This window comes from Zingiber officinale, chromosome 7A, assembly GCF_018446385.1.
Source record: "Zingiber officinale cultivar Zhangliang chromosome 7A, Zo_v1.1, whole genome shotgun sequence".
NCBI lineage: Eukaryota > Viridiplantae > Streptophyta > Magnoliopsida > Zingiberales > Zingiberaceae > Zingiber > Zingiber officinale.
The window spans coordinates 76560763-76587767 of record NC_055998.1 but is presented as its reverse complement, the minus strand read 5'-3'; the positions used below and the strand labels follow the sequence as shown (position 1 = coordinate 76587767).

At 37.1% G+C, this 27005-nt stretch overlaps 1 protein-coding gene across 1 annotated transcript; it reads right to left on the bottom strand.

The window, feature by feature from the left end:
• Positions 1 to 24088: 24088 nt before the first annotated feature.
• Positions 24089 to 25720, bottom strand: LOC122001576 (phospholipase A1-II 5-like). The gene is made up of 2 exons (XM_042556402.1): positions 25647 to 25720; positions 24089 to 25543 (listed from the first exon to the last, which is right to left on the bottom strand). The coding sequence occupies exon 2, from the start codon at positions 25446 to 25448 to the stop codon at positions 24180 to 24182; it is 1269 nt and encodes a 422-aa protein (XP_042412336.1). The 5' UTR covers positions 25449 to 25543; positions 25647 to 25720; the 3' UTR covers positions 24089 to 24179.
• Positions 25721 to 27005: the final 1285 nt, after the last annotated feature.

The window sequence follows — 27005 nt, the reverse complement described above, 5'->3', positions numbered from 1 at the left end:
GTTTCTTAGGAAGTCTAGATTTTGATTACTGGCTGATATTGAGAAAACCTTCTCGGTGTTGGAGTGTATACTGAAAGCCTAAGCTTTGTAAACATTCATGTTAAATAAAGAATCACATTTGGTCAATTTATCTACATTTGTTTGTAGTTGTTCAATTAATTTATATTGAAGATAACATAGCATGTGGTGTCATATGCAGAAGATAATGTTATCAGTACCTTATAAATTATAAACAGAAGCTCACGACCAAAATGGAAAGGAACAAACCATTAGAAGGTCGTAGTGTAATTAGGTATTAGTTTATCTTGACTATATAATTACACTAGTACACTCAGAGTGTATTGAGTAGGACCATTAGAGGTCGTTTCTTTTATACTAACTTTATAAAGGAACAAAGACCTCAGTTATTATGGAAGTGTGTGCTCTTAATCCTAATATAATAACAAGCACATATGTTTGATATTTATTTCTTTAATTTATCAATGGGTGAGATTTAGTTCGATGAATCAATAAACCCGATAAGTTGGGAAATGGTATCACTTATAGTGTGTGTTGTTGATTATAGAAGAAAACTGTGTCCTAGAGATACTAGGTTGATAATGTCCTCAAGAGGAGCTCATAAAGATTGTCATGTTAACCCTGCAGGTGGACTTAGTCCGACATGATAATAAGGTTGAGTGGTACTACTCTTGGACTTAGATATTAATTAAATGAGTTGTCAGTAACTCACTTAATTAGTGGACATTCGATATCTTAAACACAGGGAGACTAACACACTCATAATAAGAAGGAGCCCAAAAATGTAATTTGGGATTGGTGCGGTAGTTCAATGATAGTTCTCTAGTGGAATGAATTATCATTGATAAAATTAAGTTGTGTGTTCGGGGCGAACACGGGATGCTTAATTTTATCGGGAGACCAAAACCAATTCCTCCTCTCGGTCCCTATCGTAGCCTCTTATTTATAGAGTTCTATACCCACCTATACCCACCTTCTATACCCACCCAATAGGGGCCGGCCAAGCTAGCTTGGGAACAAGCTAGGGCCGGCCTAGCTATGAATTTGGGTGGCCGGCCCTAGCTTGAACCCAAGCTAGTGGGGGCCGGCCAAATTAAATTAAAAAGGAATTTTAATTTTAATTTTTATTATGTGGAAGAAATAATTTATTAAAGAGAATTTAAATTAAAACATCTCTCTTATAAAAGATCTACAAAAGATTAAAGAAAAAGATTAGATCTCTTTCCTTATTTGTAGATTGGTAAGATATTTTATTTTCTCTTTAAAATTATTCACATGTTGATAAAATTAAAATTATAGAAATTTCCTTTTATCAACCATGAAGAGATTTTTAAAGAGAAATTTTATTTTTTTAAAATTTCCGAAAACAAATTAGGAAGTTTTAATTGTTGATTGAAACTTGTCCAATTTGTTCTCCAATGATGTGGCCGGCCAATGTAGGTTTATTTGGGAAATTTTATTTTATTTTTCTCAATTAAATCATGTCAAGGAAATTGAGGAAATTTTATTGTAATTAAATTTCCTAATTTGCCTAGGCCAAAGAATATAAAAGAAGGGGTGAGGGTGCCCTCATGAGGGACAACCTCTATTGTTTTCTCTCCCTCTTTTCCTTGGTGTTGTGGTCGGCCATCATCCTCTCCCTCTCTTCCTCTTGTGGTGGCCGAATACTTCATCCCTCTTGGAGTTCTTGTGGTGGCCGGATACTACTTAGAAGAAGAAGAAGAAGGAGAGAAAGCTAGCATCTCTTGGAGCTTGGTTAGTATTTTGGTTTTCTTCTTTGGTGAAGTTCTTCCTTTGTGGCCGAACCTTGCTTGGAGGAGAAGAAGGTGGTTGGTGGTTTCTCATCTCGGTAGATCGTTGCCCACACAACGTCCGAGGTTAGAAGAGGAATACGGTAGAAGATCAAGAGGTTTTTCTACAAGGTATAACTAGTAATTTTTATTTCCGCATCATGCTAGTTATTTATGGAAATAAAACCAAATACAAGAGGCTTACGTTCTAGAATTTCGAATATGTTTTTTCGATGCTGTGTTCTTTTGTTTTTTTTCCTTGTGATTTGATTGTTCTCTTTGGTTAACCTAAAGTTATTTTAGGAAATTAAATATTAGCTTTCTATAAAAGGTTTTGTCTAGTCGGTGGTGGTTGCTCCCATATCCAAGAAGGCCATGTGTCTCGCCACGTCAGTACTGGGAACCAATTATGGAAACTAATATTTAATGGAATTAATAACTTAAGGAGACTTGGGTCGAACGTGTAAAGTTCCGTAGGAGATCCAAGTTAAAACCTAAAAGAACAAATAGATTAAGTTTTGGATCAAACGTGTTAAGTTCCGCAGGCGATCCAAAATTTAATTTAAAAGAACACATGGTAGCTAGGAAAAGGTTCAGACCTTTGTACAAAATTTTTGTACAGTGGAACCTATAGGTTTTCCGAGTAGCAACCAACAATTGGTATCAGAGCTAGGGTTTTGCCTCTGTGTATTTGGTATTTAGTTTAATTATGCACATGTCATACATAATTTAGGCAGGTTAATAGTAGGATGTGCTAACTTTGTGGATGCAGGATCCAACTATTATGGCTTTTAGTTATTATGTGTGTGATTGGACCCTTGGACATGTCAAGGGCATTTATATGTGTGTGCATGATTGTATTAAAATACAGCAGGAGCTGTATTTAGTTTTATTAGGATTTTATTTTTGATCTAGATACATGTACATTCCTTTTATGGAATATAGGATCAAAATGTAAAATTCTATTTATGTCGCGGATCGAATCTTGCAAAGCGTGGAACATTCTAAGGCGCAGCGGAACAAGGAGCAAGATGGATGCGACAGCTAGACCCGGTGGCGGTGGCCAAATATGGCAGCAGCTTGGGATGACAACACACGGAGGACAACTAGAGATAAAAGCCATAATAGTTGAAAATTAGTTTCTCTATTGCTTTTATATTATGCTGTGTGTGCATGTTAGTTTACAAGTAAAGTAGGCTAGCATAGTTAAAATTCCTCATTTATAAATAACTAAGTGGGAGAGGGATTTTTAAATAAATTCCATGGTCTCCATTACTGGTTTGTAAGTGATGCAAACAAGCTTGCGCGTTGGCTCTGAGTGCCTTCCTCCATAACGGATGAGCTTGTTTGCGGATCACTAGAACAGACTTCCATTTTTGGATGACTATAGGAAGTTAATTAAGAGCGTGTGATCTTCCCCAACGGAAGGGGCATAATCTTATTAATGGACTTAGTGTCAAGTAATGGTATACACTTAGACACATCTAATAGTATCCTCCCCAACGGAGTCACTGCTATTATTTGTGTGACCAAATGATACCAACTATTAATTTTATTTGTCAAAAAGTTAGGTTGACAAGATAATAAAATTAATGGGTTAAAACCCTCCTTTTACAAATGTTGAATTTGTATACGTCCACACTAACGTGGCATACAAAATTCACGGTGTTATGAGGTGTTGGTTAATTTAAAATAGTATTGTTTGAGGAATCAATATTATTCTAAATTTAGAGTTCACCAAAAGTTATTTGTGATTCTTAGGATGTCTTTCAACCCATGTCCATCATACTTCAACAGAACTTACTGGACCAAACTACATAGATTGGAAAAGAAATCTGGACATTGTTCTTACTGCTGAAAGCTATAAATATGTACTGACTGAACCTTGTCCTGATGCACCCACTGGTGAATCTACCCAAGAGGAGATTGAATATCATAGGAAATGGGTAAAAGCAGATGAGATGGCGCGGTGTTACATTTTGGCTTCAATGTCAAATGTATTGCAACATCAGCATCAAGATTTACCAACAGCCTATGATATTATGAACAATCTCAAGGAACTCTTTGGTCATCAGGATAGGGCTTCTAGGCAAGAAGCCATGAGAAAGATAATGACGACCACCATGCAAGAGGGTACTCTGAGGATCATATCCTAAAGATGATGGCTTATCCGAACGAGATACGATCCTTGGAGGAGAAATTGATGGGAAACCCAGATCGATATGATCCTCCAACGCTACCTAGAAGTTTTGACAGGTCTGAACTATAATATGAATAAGAGGGTTTATTCATTAGCGGAACTATTGACTTCAAGCAGCAGAAGGATTATTTCGTCACAATGCTCAAATTCACTATGTTGAAAATAGTTCTACTTCTAAACCGAAAGGAAGAAGAAGAAGAAACAAGTTGGTTCAGAAAGAAAGTGAATAAATCTCAGTGTACGGGATTTAAGTGAAGAAGAAGAAGGGCAAGTGCTTCATCTGTAAGCAGGGAAGGCAGACTGTCCTCGTAGGAACCAAAACAAAGGTACATCTCATACTCTAGTTGTTGAAACATGTTTAGCGGTGTTATCTACCAGCACCTGGTGTGTAAATACGGGAGCCACTGATCATGTCTGCAATTCCTTGCAGGGTTCCAGGAAACCCGACGACTATCTGAAGGAGAAATTACCGTTTACATGGGCAATGCTACTAAGGTGGCAGCTGTTGCAGTGATCTTTTAGTAGAAATAAAAATTTGATTTTAAGAAATTGTCTTTATGTACCCAGTTTTAGAAAGAATTTAATTTCAGTTTCTAAACTGTTTTTAGATGGATATTCAGTTTCTTTCAGTAACGATGTAGTTATTAAAAGAAATAAAGTGATTATCTGTTCTGGTGCATTAGTTGGCAATTTGTATACTTTAAATCCAATTTCTTCCACAAAGCAAAACATGGAAATTTATAACTCATCTTCTAACTCTAATAAGAGAAAAGAACCTTCGGAAATGAACCAAGCATATCTTTGGCATCTAAGGCTTGGTCATATTAACTTAAGTAGGATTCAGAGGCTTATAGCCGATGGACTTTTGAGTTCATTTGAGTTGGAAAATTTTCCAACTTGTGAATCTTGCTTGGAAGGTAAAATGACCAAGAGGCCATTCAAGGCCAAGGGGTATAGAGCCAAAGAAGTGTTAGAGTTGGTTCACTCTGATTTGTGTGGTCCTATGTCTGTCCAGGCAAGAGGAGGTTTTGAATATTTTGTCTCTTTCATAGACGATTATTCAAGATATGGATACATTTACCTAATGCGCCGCAAGTCCGAGTGCTTTGATAAGTTCAAAGAATACAAGACTGATGTGGAGAAACGACTAGGTAAAAGTATCAAGACACTACGGTCAGATCGTGGTGGCGAATACCTCTTAGGAGAGTTTAGGAATTACTTATCAGAGGCCGGGATTCAATCCCAATTGTCTGCACCTGGAACACCCCAACAGAATGGTGTAGCAGAACGAAGGAATAGGACTCTTATGAAGATGGTTAGATCAATGATGAGTTATTCAGAATTACCAAATTCGTTTTGGGGATATGCTCTGGAAACAGCAGTATACGTTCTGAACTTAGTACCTTCTAAATCAGTTTCTTCTACTCCCATAGAATTGTGGAATGGGCGAAAGCCCAGTCTAAGACATATTCGGATTTGGGGTAGTCCAGCACATGTGCTGAAACCAGATGCTGATAAGTTAGAATCCCGTACAGAAGTTCGCGTGTTTGTAGGATATCCCAAAGGAATGAAAGGTGGTTTATTTTATAATCCTAAAGACCAGAAGGTTATTGTTAGCACTAATGCCCAGTTTTTAGAAGAAGACTATATAATGGATCACAAGCCCAGTAGCAAAGTTGTTTTAGAAGAACTTAGAGAGGACATATCTACTTCAGTACCAACAGTACAAGATGAAGTACCACAAGAGACTGCAACACGTGTCACACATGATACACAACCACAGACAGTGCCTCGTCGTAGTGGGAGGGTTGTAAGGTAGCCTGAAAGATTCATGTTTTTTGGAGAGTCTTCGGACTTGATCCCGGGTAAACATGAACCTGATCCACGAACATACGACGAAGCACTCCAAGATATAGATGCAGCATCTTGGCAAAAGGCAATGAATTCTGAAATAGAGTCTATGTACTCTAATAAAATCTGGGAGCTTGTAGAACCACTTGATGGTGTAAAAGCCGTTGGATGCAAGTGGATCTACAAAAGGAAAAGAGGGACAGACGGGAAGGTAGAGACCTTCAAAGCTAGGCTTGTTGCGAAAGGGTACACTCAGAAAGAGGGAATCGATTATGAGGAGACCTTTTCACCGGTAGCCATGTTTAAGTCTATCCGGATACTCTTATCCATTGCTGCTCATATGGATTATGAGATTTGGCAAATGGATGTCAAGACGGCATTCCTTAATGGAAGTCTTGAAGAGAACATTCATATGAAGCAACCAGAAGGGTTCATTGAAAAAGGCAAAGAGCATCTAGTGTGCAAGCTCAATCGGTCCATTTATGGACTGAAGCAAGCTTCAAGGTCTTGGAACATCCGGTTTAATGAAGTAATCCAGTCGTATGGATTTATTCAGTGTCCGGATGAGTCTTGTGTATACAAGAAGTGTAACAGAAACGTGGTGGTATTTCTTGTACTATACGTAGATGATATTTTGTTAATTGGCAACAATGTCAAGGTATTATCAGACGTAAAGGTATGGTTGTCCAAACAATTTGATATGAAGGACTTAGGAGAGTGTGCACACATTCTTGGGATCAAAGTGATAAGGGATCGCAAGAAAAGAATGTTGTGTCTGTCCCAAGCTTCATATATAGATACAATCCTTGCTCGTTTTAGCATGCAGGATTCCAAGAAAGGTTTCTTACCTTTTAGACATGGAGTAGCTCTGTCTAAAGAGATGTCTCCAAAGACGTCGAAAGAGATAGAAGACATGAAAGCAGTTCCTTATGCTTCGGCTGTAGGAAGCCTAATGTATGCAATGCTATGTACGAGACCTGATATTTGTTTTACCGTGGGCATGGTCAGCAGATATCAGAGTAACCCTGGACAAGGACATTGGACTGCGGTAAAGCATATATTAAAGTATCTGAGAAGGACTAGAGATTATATGCTAGTTTACCAAGCAGACGATCTGCTCCCTGTAGGTTACACGGATTCAGATTTCCAATCAGATAGGGATAATAGTAAGTCTACATCAGGCTATGTGTTTACTTTAGGAGGTGGAGTCATTTCATGGAGGAGTGTTAAGCAGAAATGCGTATCGGACTCAACCATGGAAGATGAGTATGTAGCAGCCTCTGAGGCAGCTAAAGAAGCAGTATGGCTCAGGAACTTTCTAATGGACTTAGATGTGATTCCTGGTTTGCCCAAAATTATCACAATTTATTGTGATAATAGCGGTGCAGTTGCAAACTCGAAGGAACCACGAGCTCATAAGGCAAGTAAACATATAGAGCGCAAGTACCACCTGATACGAGATATCGTGAAGCGAGGAGAAGTTGTCATCGCCAAGATTGCATCAGCAGATAACCTGGCAGATCCTTTCACTAAGGCCCTTCCGGCGAAAGCTTTCGATCGGCATGTGGAGGGAATGGGAATCAGATGTATGGCAGAAGATATGGCAGCTTAGTCATTAGTATAAGTGGGAGATTATTGGAGTGTATACTGAAAGCCTAAGCTTTGTAAACATTCATGTTAAATAAAGAATCACATTTGGTCAATTTATCTACATTTGTTTGTAGTTGTTCAATTAATTTATATTGAAGATAACATAGCATGTGGTGTCATATGCAGAAGATAATGTTATCAGTACCTTATAAATTATAAACAGAAGCTCACGACCAAAATAGAAAGGAACAAACCATTAGAAGGTCGTAGTGTAATTAGGTATTAGTTTATCTTGACTATATAATTACACTAGTACACTCAGAGTGTATTGAGTAGGACCATTAAAGGTCGTTTCTTTTATACTGACTTTATAAAGGAACAAAGACCTCAGTTATTATGGAAGTGTGTGCTCTTAATCCTAATATAATAACAAACACATATGTTTGATATTTATTTCTTTAATTTATCAATGGGTGAGATTTAGTTCGATGAATCAATAAACCCGATAAGTTGGGAAATGGTATCACTTATAGTGTGTGTTGTTGATTATAGAAGGAAACTGTGTCCGAGAGATACTAGGTTGATAATGTCCTCAAGAGGAGCTCATAAAGATTGTCATGTTAAACCCTGCAGGTGGACTTAGTCCGGCATGATAATAAGGTTGAGTGGTACTACTCTTGGACTTAGATATTAATTAAATGAGTTGTCAGTAACTCACTTAATTAGTGGACATTCGATATCTTAAACACAGGGAGACTAACACACTCATAATAAGAAAGAGCCCAAAAATGTAATTTGGGATTGGTGCGGTAGTTCAATGATAGTTCTCTAGTGGAATGAATTATCATTGATAAAATTAAGTTGTGTGTTCGGGGCGAACACGGGATGCTTAATTTTATCGGGAGACCAAAACCAATTCCTCCTCTCGGTCCCTATCGTAGCCTCTTATTTATAGAGTTCTATACCCACCTATACCCACCTTCTATACCCACCCAATAGGGGCCGGCCAAGCTAGCTTGGGAACAAGCTAGGGCCGACCTAGGTATGAATTAGGGTGGCTGGCCCTAGCTTGAACCCAAGCTAGTGGGGGCCGGCCAAATTAAATTAAAAAGGAATTTTAATTTTAATTTTTATTATGTGGAAGAAATAATTTATTAAAGAGAATTTAAATTAAAACATCTCTCTTATAAAAGATCTACAAAAGATTAAAGAAAAAGATTAGATCTCTTTCCTTATTTGTAGATTGGTGAGATATTTTATTTTCTCTTTAAAATTATTCACATGTTGATAAAATTAAAATTATAGAAATTTCCTTTTATCAACCATGAAGAGATTTTTAAAGAGAAATTTTATTTTTTAAAATTTCCGAAAACAAATTAGGAAGTTTTAATTGTTGATTGAAACTTGTCCAATTTGTTCTCCAATGATGTGGCCGGCCAATGTAGGTTTATTTGGGAAATTTTATTTTATTTTTCTCAATTAAATCATGTCAAGGAAATTGAGGAAATTTTATTGTAATTAAATTTCCTAATTTGCCTAGGCCAAGGAATATAAAAGAAGGGGTGAGGGTGCCCTCATGAGGGACAACCTCTATTGTTTTCTCTCCCTCTTTTCCTTGGTGTTGTGGCCGGCCATCATCCTCTCCCTCTCTTCCTCTTGTGGTGGCCGAATACTTCATCCCTCTTGGAGTTCTTGTGGTGGCCGGATACTACTTAGAAGAAGAAGAAGAAGGAGAGAAAGCTAGCATCTCTTGGAGCTTGGTTAGTATTTTGGTTTTCTTCTTTGGTGAAGTTCTTCCTTTGTGGCCGAACCTTGCTTGGAGGAGAAGAAGGTGGTTGGTGGTTTCTCATCTCGGTAGATCGTTGCCCACACAACGTCCGAGGTTAGAAGAGGAATACGGTAGAAGATCAAGAGGTTTTTCTACAAGGTATAACTAGTAATTTTTATTTCCGCATCATGCTAGTTATTTATGGAAATAATACCAAATACAAGAGGCTTACGTTCTAGAATTTCGAATATGTTTTTTCGATGCTGTGTTCTTTTGTTTTTTTTTCCTTGTGATTTGATTGTTCTCTTTGGTTAACCTAAAGTTATTTTAGGAAATTAAATATTAGCTTTCTATAAAAGGTTTTGTCTAGTCGGTGGTGGTTGCTCCCATTTCCAAGAAGGCCATGTGCCTCGCCACGTCAATACTGGGAACCAATTATGGAAACTAATATTTAATGGAATTAATAACTTAAGGAGACTTGGGTCGAACGTGTAAAGTTCCGCAGGGGATCCAAGTTAAAACCTAAAAGAACAAATAGATTAAGTTTTGGATCAAACGTGTTAAGTTCCGCAGGCGATCCAAAATTTAATTTAAAAGAACACATGGTAGCTAGGAAAAGGTTCAGACCTTTGTACAAAATTTTTGTACAGTGGAACCTATAGGTTTTCTGAGTAGCAACCAACACTCGGGACTCAGAACTAAACAAAAATGTAAGTAAAATTATTTGTAATATTTTACCTAACAATGTTTTATGCAGACTAGAAAAGTACAAGAATGTACATGAGCTTTGGACCCAGTTGATCAAGCTTCACGAGGAGCCGATGGAACTAGACGATCAAGTTAAAATCAAATATGGACTCGAGTCAAATCCAATAAAAAATCCTACTGAATTAGGGGTTGCGCTTAAGGTTAGTAATATTTACCAAAATACCCCTGCTACTAGTAGTTTAAAAGATATGCATGTTAATATTTCTGAAAATATACGTGAAAATAGTGTATTCGATAATACATGCAAAAATATCCCTAGGATATTATATGATAAAACAAATCTAATTAATTTAGAAAATTCAGAAAACTTGAAAATAATTAATAACCCTAAAAATTCAAATGATACCCAAATCAATTTGAATGACTCTACCTCTAAGAAAAATTCAACTAATAATATTAAAAATATTAGTGCACACAAAAATTCAGAAAAGTTAAATATTAAAAAATCAAATTTAAACTTAAATAAATATGAAAATTCAAATGATAATGATGATAAGGTTAATATTGATAAAATTAATAAATTTCTTAATAAATTATTTAGTAATCAAGACAATATCAATCCAGAAAATCCTATCCAACCCCAAGATAATTTAATTAACAAAAAATTAAAATTTAAAGATAAGACTAATCTAATAAATTCAACTAATTATATCAAGTTAAAAGACAAAGAAAATATAGGGATAAAATCAAACATTTTGACAAAATCAAAACTAAATGTTAAAAATAACATGTTAAACAAAGATAGTCTAGAAAATTCAAAATTAACAATTAATAAAAGGTTAAAAGATAAATCTTTAAAGAGATATAATTCAAACAATTCAATTAATTCAAAATTAAAAATTAATAAAAACTTAAACATTAAATACACTTTTTAAAGAAGGACAATTTGACCAATTCAATTAACTAAAAATTAAAAACTTAAATTTAAAGTTACAAATTAAACATTAAATCTTAACCAAAACTAAAATCTAAATCGGATCAATAATTCAGGGGAGATTCCAGAATAGATGGCACCTCTAAAACAAACCTACCCGATAGGATAACCAAAATCAACCTACCCGGCAGGGTAATTAGGACTAGTTCAAAGGGATAATAGTTTAACATGACCTACGGTACTGGTGAAGTTTTGGATGATAGTAGGTTAGGTAAGCTTATGCATGTCTAGGAAGATATGGCTTCGGCCTAGTGCATTCGGCTAAGTGGAACTAACTGAAACTACCCCTTACGGATCATAACTAGTTAGACTAAGGTTTTGTACTAAGTTTAGTGGATAGGACTATTTGGAAAACCTCGAAGGCATGGTTACTCTAATGATGTCCAAGTGACTCACCATAGCATAGAAGTTTATCCAAAGAATGCTTATTTGTTGAGCTCAAAGCTAAACCTGAATCTAACACAAAGTTAAACTTAATCCTAAAATTGAATTTAACTTCATCTCACAAAAATTATATGTTTCCCTGACTAAAACATAGATCGAGTGAGATGACTATAAACTTTAAATCAAATCAAATCGAAACAAATTGAATCGAATCGAACTAAATCTAATTAAATTAAATCTAACTAAAATTAAGTTAAATCTAATTAATATTAAATTAAATCTAATTAAAATTGAAGTAAATTTAACTAAAATTAAATTAAATTTAAAATCTAATTAATATTCAAATTAAAATTAAATTTAAAAAATAATTTAAGTTAAAAATATACTCTAAAAAAATATTTTCAAAAATATTTTTTTTAAAAAAACTTTTAAAAAATTATTTTAAAAATATTTTAAAAAAAAAATTCCTTTAAAAATATACTAAAAATTATTTTAAATTATTTTAAAAATTATTTTAAAAATTATTTTAGAAATATTTTTAAAATTATTTTAAAAATTCTTATAAAAATTATTTAAAAATATTTTAAAATTCCTTTTAAAAATTATTTTAAAAATATTTTTTTAAAAATTCCTTTAAAAATTATTTAAAAATATTTTTATTTTAAAAATTCTTTTAAAAAAATGTTTTGAAAATTCTTTTAAAAATTATTTTAAAAATCCTTTTAAAAATATTTTTAAAATCTATTTAAATATTCTTTTAAAAATTATTCTAAAAATTATTTTAAAATATTTTAATAATCCTTTTAAAAATTCCTTTAAAAATTATTTTAAAATATTTTTAAAATTCTTTTTAAAAATATTTTAAAAATCCATTTAAAAATTCTTTTAAAAACATTTTAAAAATCTGTTTAAAAATTATTTTAAAAAATTTTCAAAATCATTTTAAAAAACCTTTAAATATTCTTTGAAAATAATTTTAAAAATTCTTTGAAAATCATTTTAAAAAAACTTTGAAAATAATTTTAAAAAATCATTAAAAATCACTTTAAAAATTCTTTTAAAATCATTCTTTGAAAAATATTTTAAAAATTCATTAAAAATCACTTTAAAAATTCTTTAAAAATTATTTTTAAAAACTTTTTTTAAAATCATTTTTAAAAATTATTTTAAAAACTTTAAAAAATTATTTTAAAATCTTTAAAAATTCTTTTAAAAACTTTTAAAAAATATTTTAAAAAAATTCTTTTAAAAACTTTAAAAAATATATTTTAAAAATTCTTTTAAAAAATATTTTAAAAACTTAAAAAAATTATTTTAAAAACTTTAAAAAAATTTATTTTAAAAATTTTGTTAAAAATTCTTTTAAAAAACTTTAAAAAATTATTTTAAAAATTCTTTTTAAAATTATTTTAAAAAATTTGTTAACTTTAAAAATTATTTTAACTTACAAACTTATTTTAAAAATTATTTTAACTTAAAAAAAATTATTTTAGCCTAAAAATTATTTTTTTTAAAAATAACCTAAAAACCATTTTTAATTAACTTAACTTAATTTAAAATTAAACTTAAAACTTAAAATAAACTTAAACTTAAAATTAAAATTAAATTAACCACTAATATTAATTTAAATCTAAAATCAAAGACGAATGTTTTTAAAATAATTTATTTTAAAAATTTTGTTAAAAATTCTTTTAAAAAACTTTAAAAAATTATTTTAAAAATTCTTTTTAAAATTATTTTAAAAAATTTGTTAACTTTAAAAATTATTTTAACTTACAAACTTATTTTAAAAATTATTTTAACTTAAAAAAAATTATTTTAGCCTAAAAATTATTTTTTTAAAAAATAACCTAAAAACCATTTTTAATTAACTTAACTTAATTTAAAATTAAACTTAAAACTTAAAATAAACTTAAACTTAAAATTAAAATTAAATTAACCACTAATATTAATTTAAATCTAAAATCAAAGACGAATTAAACATATGTTAATTAACATTAAATATATTTTTAATCCTTTTAAAATTTATTTTAGAAATCCTTAGAATTTTTTTTTTTAATTCGTTAAAACTTAGACATCTAACTTAAAAGCTTAAATCTTAATTAATAAGTAATTAATCAAAATTCAATTAACTTAAACTTAATTAAATAATTAATAATTAAATAACTAAAACTCAATTATCTCTAACCTTACTCCTTACTCGAAAACTAAGATTAACTTGATTAGTTTCTAGATTTAACCTAATCAAAATATTAACTCTACTCTAAATTATTTTAAATCAAACTTGACTTTACATTAAAACGTTAAACTACTTTAATTAAATCATAATTTATCTTTCTAAAGTTTAAAATTTAGTTATTTTTTTTGAAAGCTAAAAGCTAAGGTTTTAAGTAAAATATTCTATGTTTTCTACTTTAGACTCCCCCAAGTCAATCTGACTTTAATTCTTTGATTTTCTTTTACTTCCTTAAATCATTTATTTTTCTGTGTTATTTTTTTTATGAATGTCAAAGGGGGAGGATTAGGTGGCTTAAGTTAGTTAAAACAAATCAACGAAATACCAAATAAAGACTAACTTAAAAAAATCTAATAATTGCTTGTTTCACTTGCATATTTTTTCACTAACTTAACCCAGGTTGTCATTGCATCAAAAAGAGAGAGATTGTTGGTGTGGTTAGCACTAACGGTCTAACTCAGTTATGACGAATGACAAAGTAGGTTAAGTTAGTTTTATATTGATCTAACACTTCTACTAAGTGTATAGGAGAAGTCCAGACGGGTCGATGGGCTGACCTAACGTCTGGCACGAAGTTCAACTAGGTCGACCGGATAGCTGGCACAAAGTCCAGACGGGTCGATGGGCTGACCAGACATTTGGCATGAAGTCCAGCTAGGTCAAAGGGTCGACCGGATAGCTAGCACGAAGTCCAGACGAGTCAAAGGGCTGACCGGACGTCTGGCAGGTAAGTTGAGGTAAGTCATTGAAGGGGAGTGACTGTGAGGACGTTTTCCCGAGAAGGAAACAGTAGACGTCGATCCAACTTAGATCCATTTCGGAAATCTAAGTTGAGATCATGACTAGATTCTAGTCTCGAGGAGACGGAATCTAACTACTACTTTTATTACTCTTATAACTTAACTGTGCTAACACTTTGTTTTGCAGGGTAGTTTTGCATTTTGTCTCGGACTAATGTTTTTTGTAGGTTGCTGAAGAAGCAAAGGTTTGGGCGCCCAGAAGGGATCCGGGCGCCTGGGATGCAAAAATTATCCCCAGTCGCGTCGCCACGTGGAGCTTCATGTGTGGACAGGGTACGTCACACTCCAAGCACCCGGAAGGGATCAGGGCGCCAAGCCTCCTATATAAGGATGGTGAGGCCTGGAGCAAAGAAAAAAAACATCAAGATCTTCCAACGTTTGCTCTGCCGTGCTACGCTCCTGCGACGCTGCGAAAGCTCCTCTGACAACGCGCCTCGTTCTTATTTCTTTCTGGTTGTCGGTATTTTTTAAAAGTAACTATACTTTCAATTGTAAAATAATTATTCGAATTGCTAGTGGATTGCCCAACGAAAGCACTCAACGAGTGCGGGGCTTGGAGTAGGAGTCGACCAAGGCTCCGAACCAAGTAAAAAGGTTCGTATTAGCATTGTACTTTTTTGTTCTCAATTTTTCCGTTGCTTACTCTACGACATTTTTTAAATTGATATTCCCCCCCCCCCCCCCCCCCCCCCCTCTATCAAATTACACAATCCAATAATATCAATTTTGATTGATATTTTATCTAATTGTGTGATAAGTCATGTAGGTGAATATGAGAACACCCAAGATTTGTGAAGCAAGGTACAGATGGTTCTAAGCGAAGGACCTAGGCCTACAGAAGAAGAAAAAAATCCGAAGAAAGGGATGAAGTGGCTAAAGTGGAGGAGCAATCGGAAGTTGATATGTGCTCAACTTCCAAGGAGAAGATAGATGAGGAAGTATCATCTACATCCTTAAAAGTTGAAGAAGAAGCCAAGATGGATGAAGAAAAGGTCTTGGAAGTAGTCAACCTAGCTAGCATCTCCACCGGAGTGAAGTCAAAGGACTACATTGTTTGCTTCGAGTGCAATGAAAAGGAACAAGAGTAGATGTCCAATAAGTAAGAAGAATGTAACTCCTAAACCGAATCAAGTTATTTTAAATACTAACATGGGTTGTAGGAATGAATAAATTCCAAGGAGGAGAATACGCATTGTATGCTTCACATGTGGGGAGAAGGGTCACTACCACACGAAATTCCCTAAGAAGAGGGAAATCAAGAATCTTGCGTATTGGAAGAAATGAGAGAAGAAAAGAAGCTCAAATTAAGGGGGGGCTTCAAGGGTAAGGGAGGTATATCCTAATTTGAATTGTAATTCAAATTTTTATTTTCCCATGCATACTAGGAGAAATGATTTTGTTAATCATAGTATGCTCATGCATAATTTTAATTTTAGATATCATGATAGAAATAAGGTCAATATAGATCTTAACCCTAAGAGACCTATTCATGCTAAATCTAGTAATGGTAGACCTAAGGAGAACCTAGGCATTAATCTCAAGAAGGAGAGACACATGCCTAGAAAGATGGGTAGGTCTAGGAATGCCCAATGTAGATAAGTCAATTCTAGGGTGAGGAATCTAGAAAAGGAAAATCAAGTTTTGAAGACAAAACTTGAAAAGTTAGAGAAAATACTAGAGAGATTCAATGTTAGATCTAAGGGGTTAGGTATGGTGTTGGGTAGCTAAAGACCCAACAATAATAGATCGGGTTTAGGATACCGATCTAGTTCCTCTAAGGCCAAGGAGAAATCATATTCTAGGGTGACAAATGATAAGGGAAAGGGAGAGTCATCCAAGGCCAATGAGAAGAAATATGCTTTGAGTTGCATATAATTATGGCAAGGATGATGTGTCCAAGATTATGGACAAGAAGAAATTAACCAAAGACAAGATGACTAAGGTTAAGAAAGTCAAGTTTGTAGGCCAAGTGTCACCCGAGGTGTATCGAAGTGGCCTAGCCATAGTGGATGAGTCACCTAGGGAGGTGGCTAAGGTTAAGAGCTCTAGGAGAAGCTCAAAGTGTTAATTTGGGATCCATGGCCAATGGTTCTCAAGTGGATATTACTTGGGATTCTAGATAGGTCATAAAATGTGCCAAAAGGTTTAGAGACGGACTTGAGTTTCAAATCTAGGGAATTAACACAATTGGATTATGTTTTATGCATGAAAAATATGAAATTGGGTTCATATTGTATGAAAATTAGTTTTAGATGTATAGATGCCATATAAAACAATGCTAGGGATACATTATGATTTAGTATGGTATCTGAGATATAAAACAATGCCATATAAATTTTGTGTCAATCTTGGGATCTGAGATATGCACATTTTTAAATATATTTTTTCTAAGTAGACACGGGCAAAACAGACCTCTCTATAAAATTTAAGAATTTTTTTAATGTATGTGGAATTTTTAGTGTATTTCTAAACTTGAGTTCAAAATACTATTTGGACTGAAAATAGGATACCGGTCGATTGATATAAATAGCAGTCAACTGGTAGCAGTGTTTATCGAATATAGAATAGTTTTGTGAGTTATTTAGATAAGGGCAGTCGAATGGTATAAGTCTGAAATTATTTCTCAGTATTGGGTTTAACTAGAACAACAATAGGTGCATGAGATCCTTGAGGGATAAATACACGAGTTTAAGGCCAGTCTGGATGATCAAGTTTCGATAATTGGGATATTGTTGGAAGCTTTTTGATATCAGGCAAAGGAGGAGAAGTAAGGTTTAAGTGTGGAAACCTTAAATATCTTTGTAATAAGAAATTCCTAACTCAATGGGGAGCTTAGGTGTAGAGGGAGTCTTGTGATAGGTTTTTAAATATCCTTGTATTGAAAATCCTAACTCAATGAGGAATTTAGGTGCAGGGAGAGCCTAATGATAGGTTCTAATGCATGTTGCATTTTCTATTTTGTTTTTCCTAACTTAAAAGTTTTGTCAAACATCAAAAAGGAGAAGATTATTGGATCAATCTTAAGGTCTAGTGTGACTATGAGTTTTGATTTTTGGGCAAACGATTTAAGTTAGGTTTAACCTTATATCTAATATGTGTATTTGAGTTGTGTACGTAGATTTGCAGGATACACATATGACTCAGCTTGATCGCTTTGGGTCCGATGAAGGATGGAGCGTCCGAGGGACCGTGGACAAGACAACAAGGACAAGAGCCAAGGGAAGAGCACTTTGAGGCATACGCGAAGGATGATATTGGGGCAAGCCGCGAGCTTGAATGTATCCAAGGGACGAGAGCCAAAGGAAGAATGCTTGAAGGCAAGAGATCAACACTGCGAGGAAGAGTCAAATGAATCGTGAGGGTCCAAGTGCTGAAAGATTGTATGATCAGAGTAAAACCCTAGGTTTAGGATTTACCAATCGACTGATGACTTTACTAGTCGGCTGGTGTAGTCGAAGCATAGTCTACTGGGAGCGAACAAAATGCTTCTGTTCGCTCAGCCAATATGGAGTAGTCAACTGGCATCAAACCGTTGGGATGTAACGGTTGAATTTTCACAGAGGGTAGTCGACTGGTATACTTACCAGTCGACTGGTATACGGAGTTTTCCAACCCGTGGCCTATATAACCAAGGCTTTAAAGCTTGGTTAAGGTTGATGAAATAGAGGTGGTTAAGGTTGACGAAATCCATCTTCCAATTGTCCTAGCATCTTCTTGTGAGAGTTTTGGTGAGGTTTCTTCACTCACAAGGAGCTACGTGAGCTAACCGAAGGTTTTTTGGGAAGTCATCCACTGACGGATTGGAATTGTCTACCTTACAGACAACCGTCGATCGTAGGGGCAAGTTATCTCTGAACCACGTAAACGAGTGTGTCAAGTTTGAGTTGCTTTCTTGTCTTGTATTTAGTTCAACTTCCTTGTTTATATTAGTTTATATTTTCGCTGCATAAACTAACCTCGTAGGGAAATAAACAATTTAGGGTTAATGTCTATTTAACTCTGTTCCTGTTGGGAAGCTAAGAAGACGGACTTGCCGGTATGTCGCGTCTGGAATGTTGACCCCTCTACATGACCCGGATGGTGAGCTATCTCCTGTGTTGACCGAGTCGTCAGAAGTCCCCTGTCAACAGTACCTGTAGCCAGAGACCAGGTTGCTCTGGTCTCTGGTACCCCGATGCTTAAGGCGGGTCCCACGAATATATAAGTAGCCAAACAAAATAGATCAATAAAATAAGCGACGAGTACGAGAACGTACCCTGACCCGGGGGGGCACCTTCGGATGGATGGGTGAGCTGATCGTGATGCTGACAGAGTCGTCGCGGCTCTAACAAGCAGATGGATGCGAGTCGACTGAGGAACCAGATCGGAAGGTAACGATGCGGAATCCGGCGCGGCATGAGTCCCAAAGGCGGTACGTAGGCCGGAATACCACTACAGCTCACAGGTCGGAACACGGCACGCAGGCCGGGTGAGACCAATAACCCACAATCACAATAACAATGCATAGAGTAAAGTACAGCGGCTCGATGGCCAGAATCACACCGGCCCTCAGGCCGAACACTATCTTGACTCGAGGGCCAAAGTAGACAAACCTGAGCCTTCAGACGGCAGCTGCCAGGAGGGTGACGTGTAACAACTCAAATTTCCTCAATTCAAGTCCTAAAAGTAATTTAAAAATATTTAAAAATGCTATAGAAATATTCTAGATATTTTTAGAATTTTTTAGAGTATTTCTATGTAATTTTTAGAGGTCGTTTGGTATTTTTACTAAACGAAAGAAGGTCCGACAAAAATAATGTTGAAGTTGAAAGTAGTTTAAAAATATTTAAAAATGCTATAGAAATATTCTAGAGATTTTTAGAAACTTTTAGAGTATTGTAACGACCACCCTTCTTACTACTACTACTACTACCTAAGAGTGACCGTTACTTATCTACTAACTCTACTTAACCGGTATGATTAAAATCACAAGGAAACCCTATCGAAAAATTTCGACAGAATCTCCCTTGTACCGGTGACCATAATCATTAATACATAATATAATATACACAGCCACAGGCGGCTGGAACATTTATCAACAACCACGCAGTTTATAAGACACAACAACTAAAAAGATAAACTATTCTAGCAATAACAAATGAATAAAACTCCAACAGTGGAAAATAACCAAACTAACAATGCGGAATGAAACTACAATCTCAAAAGATATAAACCATAAGGTACAACTCAACTATTTCTATCCACTAAACATGAAAACTCAAAACTTCCCAGGTCTCTCCATAGTCCTGGCATCACACATCCTTCGTACACCTCCTTGTCGCCTTCCTTTCTATATCTTTTCCTTTCCTGTATTTGCAGTAAGAGGAAGTGTAATCTATAAGCAAAATTTGCTTAGTAAGCGCTATCTAACTCACAAAAACACGAATATGCATGTATACAGAAAGAACTAGAAACTATATGCTCTAAAAAAGAAATAAAGCATAAACATAACTGCTCATGTCAAACTAATAGCAAAGAAAAGCTAAGGAATCTACTCATGTAATTCTAATAGCTAATCATGCTGCTCATCTAATAGGTAAACATGAAAAACTACTCATCTACTAAATAAACATGGTAGAATAAAGAACTAAACTTACTGATTTTTAGAACTATATGAAACTTATTTCATTTGTTCTAAACTTATTCTTTAATACTTTATGCTTATTTAAAACTCGTTTTACTTGTTCAAAAATCAGTAATTTTTAGAGGTTGTTTGGTATTTTTACTAAACGAAAGAAGGTCCGACAAAAATAATGTTGAAGCCGAGATTCAAACCGTGGACCTCGGATCTGAACCGAGCCTTAACCGAATCCAGCCAGCCAACTGTTCCGCGACCTTTTCATGAACATATAGAGAACGGAATTTATATAAGTGGTAGAAGTTAATAACAGGAAATAATAGGAAGAAAAGGGTTGCAGCCGAGATTTGAACCCACGTGCCGAGCCTTAAGCAGAATGCAGCCAACCAAGTGTTCCAGGGGAGTTTTGTTAATCAAGTAGGGAACAAAATATAAATAAGCTATAGTTGGAACCGAAAATAACCCTAAGTATAAGGATTTAATCCTTTTCCTGCGGCCGACGCGAACCCTAATTCCCTCACTTTCTCCTCTCCTTTCTCGCGTCAGCGTTTTCTCGGGCGAAATTCGCAGCCGCATTAGGGCTTGGTTTCTGGCGCCGGCGAAAGGCTTTTTCCGGCCGGTCTTCACCCGTGCGTGACCACCTCGACGAGGGGAGCTCGGAAACACAAAGAAGCCGCCGAGATTTGAAGCTTCTCCAAACCCTAGAACCTTCCTCTTCCGATTGTAAGTCCCAAAAGCAAAGGTAAGTTGCTTACTCACCTGCAGTAAGAGTGGTTTTCGAACCTCGAATTCATTCTTTGATTTCGATAGAGTTTGTGGCTTTAGAATTTCCTGCCGTGGATTGAGGTTTCGGGCTTGGTTTTCTTCCTTGCATGTATGCTGTAACATGTTTAAGATAGAGTTTGCTGCCGTGAATCGCATAAAGAAGATAGAAGGGGGTTTTGATTGGATTAGGTTTCGGTTTTGTAGGTAAAGCAAGGTTAGTTTTGTTAGACCTTACGAGTTGCTGTAGGCTTATGAGTTGTTGTAGGTAAATGCTGTGAAATTGTTTTTGATGGAATTCTAGTAGATTTCAGTAGCTTGTTAAACCTTTGGTTTCAAAATTTGTAAACCTACTGTTTAGACTATAGTCCTATTTATTCTTTAACATGCTGTAGTATTCCTGCTGTAGTGAGCTGAAGCAGAGACATTTTCTGTTTTATTTCCTTGTTGTCGTGGCACCCAACAATGAGAATAATGCATGTTTTAATTCCTTACAGTAGGAGTTTTTCTTACAGTAGAAATTGCTATATGATCATCTTTCATGTTTCTATTTCGTTGCTATAGATTTGAGCATGAGCAGTGTTGAATCCTATTTCCATTTCTTTGTTATGGATTTGAGCATGGGCAGTATTGAATTATATTGCTATTTCCTTGCTATAGATTCCAGCATGAGCAGTATCGACTTTAGATCTCTAGATTTCCTTGCTATTAGATTTTGATAAGTATGACATGCAGATTTTTATAGGTATTGTAGGTTGATTTTTGTCTTCCCCTTGCTTTTAGATGTGCATGAATAGATTATGGTATATATATATATATATATAAATCCAGGTGACTAATTTCAAGGTCTTGGCCCTGGTAAGACCAAGGTCTTTACCCTCATAGGACTGGAGGCTCGCTACCTCAGTCTCTATTAGAGAGCGCGCATTTGGTACTAAGCCTGGGCCCAAGAAAGAGAAGAAGAAAGTTAAATATTAATTTCAAGTATAAGGCTATAAGTAAATGAAACAAGTATCACCTATGTTTAGAACAAGCAAAGTTTAGCTCTTATAATTCTAAGCATACAGTATTGGTTTTCATTTGTTTTCCTTATGAGTTTATTGAGCATGATTAGCTTTATTTTCAGCATGAAGATTTATTCTTGTATATCATGAGTATGCAGATTATTTAGTGCTTTGCTATTAGAGGAGCATGAGTAGCTTGTCTTTTTAGCATTTCAGTTTTAGCATTCTTCGTATTATATGCTCTTTTCGAGTTTTGTGAGTTAGATAGCGCTTACTAAGCATTGGCTTATAGTTTGCATTCCTCCTACTGCAGATAAAGGAAAAGGAAAGCTAATGTGAAGGAAGGCGACAAGGAGATGCAAGAAAGGTGTGTGATGCCTGGACTATGGAAAGATCTGGGGATTTGCCAAGAATTTATTAAGACTGTTTTCGTTAAATTGTTAAAAGAATTTAGAACTTGTACATGCTATTCTATGGATCATTTTATCGTGCTTTGCGAGAGTTGATTATTTTGGTTATATATGAACTGCGTGGTTGTTTGATATATGTTCCAGCCGCCTGTGACTGAGGTATACTATGTATGTATCTCATTTTATGGTCACCGGTACAGGGGAGATGCTGCCGAAATTTTTCGGTAGAGACTCCTCGTGGTTTCGATCATACCGGTTAAGTAGAGTTAGTAGTTAAGTAACGGTCACCCTTAGAGAGTAGTAGTCGCACTCACTTGGCTATCAGGATTCATAAACTCTACTACTTAGCCTGGAGGTCTAGAGTTTATGAATCCTGGTAGTCAAGTGAGCGACGCTCACTTGGCTACCAGGATTCATAAACTCTAGTATTTAAGCCTGGAGGTCTAGAGTTCGAATCCTATGAGAGGCAAAAATCCACTGGCCAGGGGTGGAAAGTCCTAGTGAGTAACGGCACGACCGATAGTCGACGGTCGACGACCCGAGGGTCGCCAAATGGGTCGGGTCGTTACATGACGGCGGCTATGGCCGAAGGCGGTGCCCACTAGAGGGCGATGCCAGCGGCTGCTGGAGGCGCCTGTGACCATATCCACGGCCGCTGGAGGCGACAATAGCGACGTGAAGCGCTGGTAGCCGCTGGAGGGAGCACGGTGCTCGCCGAAGGCTGCTGCCCCCGCCGGGTGCGGAGTCGGCGGTGCCTGTTGAAGGCAGCAGGAGGCCCGCTAGCGGCGGAGGCTACGGTACCTGTTGAAGTCGGTGCCTGCTGGCTGAGGCATTCGTTGGTGGCGGAGGCCGCAGCAGGTGGAGGCTGTGTAGGAGAGGGGTAGCAACGACTGGAGATCTCTGTCGGCGAGAGGATGAGAGGAGAGGAGAGGTGACCAGACCCCCTCCTGTGCTTGGCGACCCAAAGGAAAACGCGCCTCCCTCCTTGGGTTCCTCTTAGCTACATAAGGAGAAGCCTTCGCTGGCTGTCGGCGTCGATTTGACCGACGACGGCATAAGCATGGAGGAAGAAGGAAAGGGAGACGCTGTGGTCGACATCGCGAGAAGGAAGGAAAAGAGCAGTAGTGGCGAATCCGCCCAGCGGTGGCGTCACGAGGGGGAGAGGAGAAGAGGTATCGACCGGCGTCAACTCCGGCGAGGAACGGAGGATGGAGGAAGAAAGCCTTTTTTCTCCTGGCGACGGTTCCACGCACAAAAAAAAACTCCCCCCTCTGTCGCATGTGAACAGTGCACTTTATGAGCACAAAACCCTCAACAAATGAAATGACGAAACTACCCTTCCCTTCCTCCCTCCTATGCCATAAACTATATCCGCATCAAACTCTTTTCTAGTCGGCCCAAGATCCTCAATATGACTTCCATCTCACTAATAGATCCACTCATAGCCGGCTACTTTGTATAAGATTTTATTATTTTTATATTATAGAATTAGTAATTTAGTAACATGTAATTCTCTTGTTAACTAGCTTTGTGAGATAATAGTAAGTAGTATAAGCCTAATAAATTACAACTTGAATATTATTTTTACAATGGATTAATGTTAACTGAATTATAATCAATATTAAACTAATTATAATAAACGATCTATATGTGAATTAGAAATAAAGCCGTATCAAAGTAAGTTTATGTTGATTAAACTTATTTAAAAAGATAATCAAGTCAATTCAAATTTAAAATCAATAAAATAGTTTTGACTTAATTTTTTATGAATTTAAATTTGTTTCAGTTTCATTTAAATTTGATTGTAGTGAGTCTGGTATTACAAATTTATTTATTTATTTGGATAAAATTTTTTATTGATAATAAAATTTATTTGTAGATATTATTCATAAATATTATTTATGAATAATTTATGATTTTTTATTAAAAATAAAATAATATTATAAACAACACACGACATAATTTTTAATATTTTAATTTATTTATCTAGCAATGGAAATGATTGATTTATCGGTCGAACAGCTCAGAGGAATCACTGCACGGACTGCTACTCTTCCTCCGCCGGAATATTCCCAGTCTTCTCCGACCCGAGTGGGGTGGGGATGCCGTCCTTCGGCGGCGGAGTGAGCTCCCACTCGCCGTCAGCGCCGAGCACCATGCCCTTGTTCTTCTCCACCCACCACAACCCCGGCACCAGGTACTCGTCCTTGAGGAAGTCCGACGACTTGTTCACCAGCGCTATGCTGCGCTTCACCCTCAGCTCGAACTTTCCGGAAGGCCCGTTCCACCCCGCCACAGCGTGTAGGATCCCCTGCAGGTTGTGCCAGTCGCCAGGGTTCGTCGACTGCTTCAGGTACGGCGACTTCCGGCCGTCTACCTCCAGCACCGCGCCGGCGGTGTCCGCGAAGCCCAGCAGACGGCTCGGGTACTGCGGGATGAGATCGGTCTTGTTCTTCACCTGGAGAACTCGCAGATTGGGCAGGTTCTCCAGGCGTCGGTTGAAGGCTCTGTTTCCCACCTGCGGGCTCCCGAACACCACGGCGGACACCGGGAACGTCGTCCCGCCGGAGCCGCCGGTTCTCGACAGGCCGTTCTCCGCAATGTCGAAGGCGCTCAGGACGGCGAGGGCGGCGCCGAGGCTGTGGCCGACGCACACGATGCTGAGGCTCTCCTCCTTGTACAGCTCCACCAGGGCTTTAATGGCGAACGTGAGCTGGTCCCTCGCGCTCCGCTTGGTGTACGGGGAGTCAGCGTTGCTCGAGGTGTAGATCACGTACCACCCCTTCATCACCCTGCAACTGGCCGCCGCCTCCTCTGTTTTAGAGGAGAGAATGGTGTCGATCTTGACGGGATCCGGCAACAACACGTCTACCCACTCCAGCGTCCGGATCGTCCCCCGCCATACCACGTAGATCACCCGCCCCCCGTCGACGGCGGTTGACACCGCGACGTAGCCTATCCAGTTGGAGTCCTTGCTCCAGGCGCCGTCGCCGGCGAGGGGGAAGAGGAGCAAGTCGTCGGGGACGGAGACTTCGGAGGTGGCGTAGAGGTAGTCGTAGATCTCGTAGTCGGCGGCGCCGGGGAAGAAGACGTCGGAGAGGAGGCTGCGCTTGCCGTACCGGCAGCTGCCGCAGTACTTGGAATGGGTGTCGCCGTTGAAGGAGTCGTAGGTGACCTGGCACAGGTCGCCGCATTGGAGGATGAGGCGGCGGAGGGAGATGTCGAGGGGGTCGAGGAGGCCCGACCAGTGGTCGGATCCCAGCAGCTCCGGCCATGACGGGCTGCGCGCAGTCTTGCCGGTGGGCTTTGGCTCCATAAAGCGTGGCGGAGGATGGCCGGAGAAGCAGCGGTGGCTGGCTTATTGTTAGTCGATAAGATTTCCAAGGCGAGCGTTTGGTAGGTAATAAAGATCTAGATCGGTTGGTTGGTGGTGGCATCAGCAATCGAGATTGAGATATATTCGTTTAGATGTATTGAGCTTTGAATTTAAGTTTAAACATAAATAAATTCTTACCAAATCAAAATTTCATCAGGCGGCATAGAGCATAAAGGCAAATCAGGTCAGTAAACATGTCGATCAAGGGATTGTCTATGAAAAGGAGGCTTTGCTCATGTGAAAGAAAAACCAAGATGCAGAGCCTCCTAAAGATGTAGATACTGCCCAATCTGAAATAACTTTTTACAAAATAAGTTAAGACAACGTACAATAGACTTTTCAATAAAACTCAAAATCAAGCTAAACTTGAATAACTGTTTTATCGAACAAATTGACTTAAACAATACAATAGAACCTCAAGCCGAAACCTAATAGAAAAATAATGAAACCTTAGTTCTTTTGTACTAACCCTCTAAGAAGGTCGAAATGATAAATTTCGACAAGAACTTCTACAACCATGGTTGATGAAATTGAAACTTTATGGACAATAGCAATAAAGTCTTAATTTATCATAACTATACGTTTCAACTGTCAAAAAAATTCAAACTGTACTTTGTCCATTGTCATGTCTATTTCAAATGGGTAAATCCCACTAGCTAATGGAAGAAATTTACCATTTACTCGTCGTCGCTATTGCTGAATGTCGATAAACTTGTTCTCATCTTATATATTCCTTCCCATCTTCATCACAAAAATGGTACCTTGTTCTCCATGATATGACTCCAAAGCAAACAAGACGGAAGCTTGCACGGATTCCCTCCGTCGGCCGACCGTGCCTTTATGTCTTCATATTCAATGATTCTCGAGTCATTGCATCATGATCAGCACCATCAACAACTAGCAGAAAACTTTTTTGAAAGAGATGCACTCAATTTTAGTGTTCTTCGATCGACTAAGCACTCCTTGTTGTTTTACTTCTAGCCTCTTGGCCTCTCTCAGAAGTGGTTCAAGCGGCATTGTGCTGCCTTTCAGTGACAACAACAGCCGTAGCAGCAGCAAAAACAGTAGAATCATCAGGCAATTGTCTCACTTTCGACATGCCAGAGAAGGTGCTCATGGATCACCCGGAAAGATGCTCATGTCGGTCACAAAAGGATAGGGAAAAGGCAAGACAATTGCTCAAGATCTAGAAATTCAAGGGTTAACCGACAACCACTATTCGTCTAGAGCTGCTGCCGTCAGAATGTGCTCCAACTGCGGCACCACAAAGACACCTTTGTGGAGAAGTGGCCCTGGGGGACCTAAGGTATCGATATACATATTGGTCATAACTTACACACATCTTTCTTCGATGCAAATCTACATCGAAAACAAAGTAATCGAACCACTCCACTCGACCAAAGTAATTGTTTACAAAGTAAGTTGTAGCATAAGTTTTGCGAGTCATTGTGGAGTCGTATAGAGAATGAGATGTTTCGCCCGTGCTGACTGATACAA